The 8,911-nt window shown below is 39.8% G+C and overlaps 1 protein-coding gene across 1 annotated transcript; it reads left to right on the forward strand.

Moving 5' to 3' along the window:
• The first annotated feature begins 208 nt into the window (after positions 1-208).
• On the forward strand, positions 209-705 carry LOC118650919 (calmodulin-binding transcription activator 1-like). Its single transcript, XM_036299470.1, has one exon. It carries the CDS (start codon positions 279-281, stop codon positions 519-521), a length of 243 nt encoding a protein of 80 aa, XP_036155363.1. The 5' UTR covers positions 209-278; the 3' UTR covers positions 522-705.
• Positions 706-8,911: the final 8,206 nt, after the last annotated feature.

The raw sequence follows: 8,911 nt of genomic DNA on the forward strand, positions 1-8,911 counted from the left end.
TGTAAACTGAAAAATACAGACTATTTTCCTTGAAGCAGTAATAAGATGTTCTTTGATACATATCCATGGAGTGCTGAAACAATTCATCATGCGCTTAAATTCATTGGTAATCTTGTGTCTTGCCTTCCAACAGCCCTTTATCTCCTCAGTATAAAAGCATACTTGATTAAGAATACATTAAACTAAAAATGTAGGGCTGGGCCGGCGGCGGGGGCTGGGCCGGCGGCGGCGGCGGTACGAGGCGCGCGCTCGGGGTCCCGGTCGCGAGGAGGAGGAGGATGTGGCGCGCGGAGGGGAAATGGCTGCCGAAAACAAGCCGGAAGAGCGTTTCCCAAAGTGTATTCTGCGGAACTAGCACCTACTGTGTTCTCAACACCGTGCCACCTCTAGAAGATGATCATGGGAACAGCAATAGTAGTCATGTAAAAATCTTTTTACCGAAAAAGCTGCTTGAATGTCTGCCGAAATGTTCAAGTTTACCCAAAGAGAGGCACCGTTGGAACACTAATGAGAGATCATGATGCAGCCGTCCTTTTGGATTTCTTTTTAATAATGTGTGACCCTTCACCTTTGATCCCCTGACCTGCATTACCTTGGTCTTAAAATTTTGGTGGCAGAGAGCAAATGTGCAAAGAGTAATGGAAAACCAGTCAGAAGCTGCTGATCCGCAGAGATGATCGCATTTTATGAAAAAATGCTCTCACCACACACTTGTTCATGGGCGCAAGAGGAGGGTCCACAGAGCTGGAGCCGGGAGGGCTGGCAGTGGAGAGAAGCTGGCGGCCTCGTAGGGGGAGCTCTGCCATCCTGCCAGCTCATATGGCCCCAAGACGATTCTATTAGGGAATTAATTGTACTCAAAACCCGAAATTAATTTGAACTGAATGTTACGAAGAATGAATAGATTGAAGTGACCCGCTCTGGCTTCATCCAGAGTTACTGTGACTGAGATCCCACGGCCTGGTCTGGCTTGGGAGAGCAGGTCTCTGTCCACGTGCCACTCCCAGTCCCTTCGGGCGGCAAGCTTCTCATCTCCTAAGAGTGCTCACCACCCGAGAGATGACATATTTACATGCTGGTTACACCTGTCCCTACGAGAATGGAAGCTCCACGGAGCAGGGCCTCTGTCTTGTCACCCTTGTATCCAGCAGTGCGATGGTGCCTGGACGGCATAGAGTCCGAGCAATGCTGTGGAATGAATGGATGGATGGAGGCTCAGCCAGCAGTGCGTCTGAATGTTTTTCTTTCCATTTGCCTTTTACAGATGACTTGAAAAAATGACAAGGCAGTGAGATTTTGGGTAAATGTGAACATTTGGTTGAGATTAAAATGACTGGCGGCCTTGTACAGGGTACCTGGGAGCTGCCAGGCACAGCAGGACTCTGGGCCTGTGAGTTGCAGGTGGACTCTGTGTGACGGCATCCCTGCCCTTGGTGAGGAGGGAGAAATGGAGAAGAACATGAGTCATGTCTCTGGATGACTTTACTATCAAGCCATCTAGTCTGTAAAGAAACATCGAGAAATAAAGACAAGGAGGTAGGAGATAGACAAGCGTTTATTTCTTAACATTTAACCACTTAAAATAATAAATTTGGAATCAATTATAAAACAACTCCAAATATATCCTAGATCAAAGTGGGCATTGACAGGTGTAGGTCGGAGGCAGTTATTTAGATAATACTAACTTAAGACCTTTGTTCAGATCACCTGCAAGACGTCGTAGTCCATCTTTAGGCTCTGGGTGGGAATAGGCCAGATGCCAATACTGTTCTTGAAAACATTTGAGGAAGGTTTTTTTTTTTTTTAAATACAAAGAGCAAAACCAAAACCAAGGAGGCAGCATCCTGTGATGCAGGCTGTTACCTCAAGGTGAGTTTATTTGTGGTGCGAACTTGTGATGAATTGTGTAAACATTTTTTCAGGTGTGGCATATATGATTTGTCAGATTTTGTCCATTTCAGTTATTTATTGCACACTGAAGGAATTAACTCAAACCAGAGAAAACAATGGCCCAGCTGCTCTTGAATTTTCTTTCCCAGAGAGAAGAAATATTTCTGATGAACTCAGTGATATGTTTCAGTTCCTTGTAAATAAAGTGTGAAAAGCAAAAGCCAGATTTTTATGCACCACGAAGCAAAACAAACGCAAAAAATCTTTCGGGGCATAATGCATTTTTCATTAAACTTATTGCTGAACTGTTGTGATCATGTGCTCTTACCCGCCATGAAAGTATCAGAAGTGTGAATTCTGGGGTGAAGAACTAATTGCAGAAGGTGGTTAATGAGGCAGAACCCACAAATCTGCATTTACAGTTTTGTGGGCAAATAAATCATCGGTGGAGGATAAAAAAAATAAATAAAAAAAAATAAAAAAAAATAAAAAAATAAAAATAAAAATGTAAATAAAATTCAAGTAAATAATACTAATATGCTGGGCAGACATAAGCTGTGGGCACTTTGAGAGAAGGTAGACATAGACTAAATATGAATGTTCAGATAATCTGATTGGAAAGTAGTTGTTACTGTAATTAAGGGAGGACAACAGACAGTGATAATTCACAAATAGTTTCTGTAGACCTTAATTTTAGGTACAAATATATTTTCTCATTATCTTGAAGAAAAGATAAAATAACACACTATCAATTCATATGAAGAATATGCAAAGGTTTAAATTGTTTTCAAAAATTATGGAACTTTAAAGCAATGGTGAAGTCAATGATAAGAAGGAATTATCTATGAAAGAAATAGATAATCAAACTATAGGATCAGTTTAATAGTCTAATTAGTATGAGATAGTATTCCAGAAGAAGAGAAAGAATGCATATACAGGAAAACTTTGGTTAAGAGGCTACATTTAGAGAGGCTGGATGAAAAAGTTGAAGGGATTAAGCAGTATAAATTAGTAATTACAGCATAGTCACAGAGATGTAGATTATAGCATAAGGAATAAAGTCAATAATCCTATATAATAAAACCTTAATATGCAAATTGACCAAACGATGGAATGACTGGTGGAAGGACAGATTGCTATGATGCGCACTGACCACCAAGGGGCAGACACTCAACACAGGAGCTGCCCCCTGGTGGTCAGTGTGCTCCCACAGGGGGAGCGCTGCTCAGCCAGAAGCTGGGCTCATGGCTGGCGAGCGCAGCAGTGGTGGCGGGAGCCCTTCCCACCTCCGCAGCATGTTAAGGAGCAGCGAGCCAAGTGGTAAGGAGCAGCGAGCAGTAAGGAGCAAAGGGTCCTGGACTGTGAGAGGGCGCAGGCTGGGCTGAGGGACAGCCCCCCATGCACGAATTTTGTGCACCAGGCCTCTAGTATCATCATAAATACATATGGGGCCAGTTGGGAACTTGAAGCAGCAGGGGAACCACTCTGTAAAGTATATGATTTTCTAACCACATTTTTGTACATCTGAAACTAATATAGAATAATATTAAATGTAAATTATAATTGAAAAAAATTTTTAAAAGTAAAAAAAAAGAGAGTACATTTATACCAGAATTTTGAACATAGTGACTAACAGATCTTTCATTTAAACATTAAGATATATAAAAGAAAGTTATAAAGGAAGGAATTAGTTCAATAATCCATGGTGGCATTTCATAAGAATTTGGAGATAACATAAATCTCAGGGCTACGTTACATTCAATGACTCTGGTAAATAAAATGATCTAAAAATTTTTAATGCCATATTTCAAATGATTTTTTTAATTAATGTCATGATAAAGGAAGAAGGAATATTTTAAATCACAGCTTTCCAACTTTATCTACATATATAAAAGGCTAAGTGACTGACCGTATGTCCATCTGACTGTCCGACCAACTGACCAACCGGTACATATGACGTGCACTGGCAATTTGAAAATAAATGTTGACATATAAAGCTCTCACTGGCCCCAATCGCATGCGTGTTTTAATTTTATAATACTAAATTATATATACTATTTTGACATATAATTTTTTGCAGTAATGTAATTACTGCATGAATCTTTCTTCTAATTAATTTCCTTTCAATGTGCACGAATCCGTGCACTGGGCCACTAATAGTTTATAAAAATTGAATCTCTCTCTCTCTTATTCTGATTTGTCTCCTATAAAGTAGATAAAGTGTTTTTCCAAACCCCACTTAAAAATGAGTCTTAAGTATATCATATGTGTATTCATATTGAATTTCTTGACTTTTACTTTCTGTAGTTTGTAGTACTAATAACCATTTTTGTCTGTTTTCTAAATGCTAAATCTAGCAATAAGGCCTTTCCCAAACCTCATTCTGAGACACATTAAGAAGCACTGATTTAAAGTGATGTCCAAACATAGCACTAGGTGAGAACTAAATAGAAATGTTTACTGAATTGAATTGTTGAACTCAACTGAATTCAATCACAGATCATCAAATGCAAAATAAACTCATTATTTTGGCTTAAATGAACTTAAAAATTTGTTAAAGAATATATAAGAACTTATTGTATTATAGAAGAATCGAGTAACTATACAGTGTAAAATTATTATATTTATTTTAATGTTACAAAACCATAACTGATTAAACAAAATCTACTCAAGGGAAATGTTGATTATCATTTTAATGTAACAGAGTAAAAAAAGTTTATTTTAAAGCTTTAGATTCCACATTGCCAACCTTTAAGAAATTATAATTATCTGACAAGGCAAAATATTTATTTTATGTTTTTACAGAATATCAGCATTTTTATTTGTAGAAAAAATAAACACATTTCTGTCTCCATCAAGGTATCACAAGAAATTAGGTAATAAAAGCAAAAATGCAAATCCTAAAGTCATTTAGTGCTTTTCTTCTAATTCCAAATAGAAAACAACAATGAAAAAATGTTCTCAGATTTTTAAATCTCTCTAAATAATACCAAGGGGCAAGAAAGCTATAGATTTCTCTCATCTCATTTTTAAGTTTAATATTCTAAAAAAGTATTTCCTCCAGGGAAAACTGAACTGATCAATTACAGAATTTAGTAACACAATTCCACTTTACCTAGTCTTTTTTTTTTCTTTCACTTTACCTAGTCTTAAATTCATCCTTGAGAGACAGTATTGCTCTTGTTTATATAGTACGGTAGTAGCTAGTCTAGTATTTTAAAAACATTACCGTCTTTTATATTAGAGTGCCTACCCTATTAATCTCTGAATAGTCTGAAATAGCATATTAATCATAAACAATATATTTTAGTAGATAAATACTATATGGAGACTAATAAAAAATTATCTTTAAAAATAAAATATTTAGCTTTTTGTACATCAAATTAGAACCTGAAAGGTCAAGAATGTACATAGTTTCAAATACACAAACTATGCACTAAAGTAATAAATATAAAATGTCTTTTAATTCAAAGCTCTGTGGGTGCTGCTATCAGCGGGAAGTGTGCTGGTGACGAGGTCTCCACACTGAAGGTTGTTCCTGCCTGTTTCTAGTAGGCTGTTAGTTTTTACCTGCATTTTCTTTACAACTGGCATCACACTGTGGCACAGATTAGTGGAGGACAATGGTGAATTGCTCCCAAATTCTGTCTTAGCCTTGTACAGCAATACTCAAGTTTGCAGCCAAAACACTTCCAGGGCCTGATTCTGGAGCGGGCATCTCCTGCACATCCTCAAGCTCTCCCCAACATCCCAGGACTCTGATGACATCAAGTTTACACATTGGACATGTGTGATGATCCAAAAGTCATGGGTCAATGCAAATTCCATGAAAAATATGCTTGCATGGCAAATTCTGAAAACATCCTTCACTTTAAATTTTTCAATACACACTGCAAAATTCTCCAACATTGACATTGATTCGCTTTTCTCCATGCTTTGTAGTATGATGTAGAAGCTGGCCAATAACTTTCTTGTTTTTTTCTATGCTCTGACATCCAAACTGTGAACCAATATACAGAAAACACTGTAAAAAGTAAAATATCAGTGAAAAGACTAAATATTTAAAATATATTTCCCCCTTTTTTCAACTACATATTTGTGTGATTCTGGATTTTCTTCATATATTTCAACCAAAACATATCACAACAGATTGAAAGCAGAAACAGATATGAGAATCCAGCTCAATCTTACTAAGTTGAACATTTAAAAAATTTTCAAAAATGTAAATAAATGCAACAATTCTCATTACATTTTGGAAATATTATTGTTTTATTTTTTATTGTCTAAAGTTTTACAAATGCCTCCTTTTTCCCCACTTGATTCCTGCCCCTCCCCCCCACCCTCCTCCTCCGGGAAAGCCCCCATTGCCCCAGTGTCTGTGTCCATTGGTTATACTACTATGAATGCATACAAGTCCTTTGGTTGTTCTCTAACCTCCCCTTCTCCTGCTATTTGTCTCTGGATCTGTTCTTTTTTTTTTTTTTCTTTTTAAATATATTTTTATTGATTTCAGAGAGGAAGGGAGAGGGAGAGATAGAAACATCAACGATGAGAGAATCCTTGATTGGTTGCTTCCTGCACACCCCCCACTGGGGGTTGAGCCCACAATCCGTGTATGTGCCCTTGACCAGAATGGAACCCAGGACCCTTCAGTTCCCAGGCCAATGCTCTATCCACTGATCCAAACCAGCTAGGGCTCTGGATCTATTCTTTTTTTTTCTTTTTAATATATTTTTTATTGATTAAGATATTACATATGTGTCCTTATCCCCATGTTACCCCCTACCCCCCCCAACCCCCCGCTCATGCCCTCACCCGCCCCATTGTCCGTGTCCCTCCAAGGCCCGACAGTCCAATCAATGCCTCTTCGTCTCTGCATCAGTCCTTGTTCATCAGTTTATGTTGTTCATTATATTCCACAAATGAGTGAGATCATGTGGTATTTATCCTTCTTTGACTGGCTTATTTCACTTAGCATAATGCTCTCCAGTTCCACCCATGCTGTGGCAAATGGTAAGAGTTCCTTTTTCTTCTTCCTCTTCTTAAAGAATACCTTTCAGCATTTCATATAATGCTGGTTTGGTGGTGATGAACTCCTTTAGCTTTTTCTTATCTGTGAAGCTCTTTGTCTGACCTGCAATTCTGAATGATAGCTTTGCTGGATAAAGTAATCTTGGTTGTAAGTTCTTGGTATTCATCACTTTGAATATTTCTTGCCAGTCTCTTCTGGCCTGCATGGTTTCTGTTGAGAAATCAGCTGACAGTCGTATGGGTACTCCCTTGTAGGTAACTGACTTTTTTTCTGTTGCTGCTTTTAAGATTCTCTCTTTGTCTTTTGCTCTTGGCATTTTAATTATGATGTGTCTTGGTGTGGTCCTCTTTGGATTCCTTTTGCTTGGGGTTCTCTGCTCTTCCTGGACTTGTAAGTCTATTTCTTTCACCAGGTAGGGGAAGTTTTCTGTCATTATTTCTTCAAATAGGTTTTCAATATCTTGCTCTCTCTCTTCTTCTGGCACCCCTATAATTCTGATGTTGGTACGCTTGAAGTTGTCCCAGAGGCTCCTTACACTATCTTCATATTTTTGGATTCTTTTTTCTTTTTGCTTCTTTGGTTGGGTATTTTTTGTTTCTTCGTATTTCAAATCTTTGACTTGATTCTTGGGATCCTCTTGTCTGCTGTTGGATCTCTGTATATTATTCTTTATTTCAGTCAGTGTATGCTTAATTTCTAGTTGGTCTTTTCATATCCTCCAGGGTCTCACTAAATTTATTGGCGGTTTCCATAAATTCTTGAAAAACCTTATAAACGTGGTTTTGAACTCTATATCCAGTCATTTGCTTTCCTCCCTTTCTGTCATTTGTGACCTGTTTCTTTGTCTCCGCATTTTTTATGCTTCCCTGTGTTGGTAGAGTGGTTTTGTGTGCTAGGTGTCCTATAGGGCCCAGTGGCTCAGCCTCCCCAGTTACCTGAGGTGGACACTCTTGGTACACCCCCTTGTGGGCTTTGTGCACAGTCTTATTGTAGTTATGCCTTGATTGTTGTAGGTATCACTGGGAGGAATTGACCTCCAGGCCAATTGGCAGTGAGAATCAGCTGTGTCTGCAGTGGGAGAACTTCTGTGCTGAAGACACCCTTCTGGGGCAAGACTTGCTTCAGTGGGGCTTTGGTGCTCACTGAGTCTGCCCCTTATGGATCTGAGGAGTTGTAATCTGGATGGTCCCACTCTGACCACTGAGTACACTGGCTCTTGGATCTAAGGAGATGCTAATTTAGTCTCTGCCTGAGGTTACCCAGCAGGAGCTACGAAAAGATCTGCAGATTCCCCTTCCTTTTTTGGAGTTTGGAGGTGCCCAGAGAGGCCCAGCTGTGAAGCAATGCAAGCTGATGTGGGGCCTCGGGCCTTCTCTTGGAAGTTCTGGGTCTGTCTGGCCCAGCTGTAATTTGTTAGGTAATTTTCAGGTTGCAAAGGGCCAGGGCATTCATATGCAAAAGCCCCTGCCGCAGCCTGGGTGGGGTGGGGTCTCAAGGAATCAAAGAGCTGAGCAAGCAGCTATGGCAGATCCTCAGCCCTGCCCTAAGGGGCCGCGCATCTCAGTGTCCCGGTAATTGCTCCAAGCACCTCTGAGGGAAAGCCGCCCTCGAGTTCCGAGTTCTGCCTTCTGCCAGACAGTCCAGTTTCTCCCCGTATGAGTCCTGGGTCCCCAGAGACTTCCCGGAACTGGAGTTCAGAGCAGTCGGGAGCTTGTGACTCCCTCCCGATTCAAAAAGACAGCCGCATCCTCAGGTGCCAGCCCCTTTCCGCGCGCGCGCTCGAGCCTCCGTACCTTTGCACTTTACTTCCGCAGCTCCTGACTCAGTGTGCTTTTCTCTTTCCTTCTAGTTGTAGAATTTCCACTCAGCCAGCCTTCCTGTAGTTCTGGATGATGTCTGTTTTGTCTTTTTGTTGTATTTGTGAAGTTGTTGTAGGAGGCAGCAAGTTCAGTGTTTACCTATGCCGCCATCTTGGTTTCTCTCTGGATC

This window comes from Myotis myotis, unplaced genomic scaffold (assembly GCF_014108235.1).
Source record: "Myotis myotis isolate mMyoMyo1 unplaced genomic scaffold, mMyoMyo1.p scaffold_m19_p_3, whole genome shotgun sequence".
In the NCBI taxonomy this organism is placed as follows: Eukaryota; Metazoa; Chordata; class Mammalia; order Chiroptera; family Vespertilionidae; genus Myotis; species Myotis myotis.

Bases quoted from the DNA above. Each gene is read 5' to 3' on its own strand.
- LOC118650919 (XM_036299470.1), top strand. From the start codon at position 279: ATGTGGCGCGCGGAGGGGAAATGGCTGCCGAAAACAAGCCGGAAGAGC.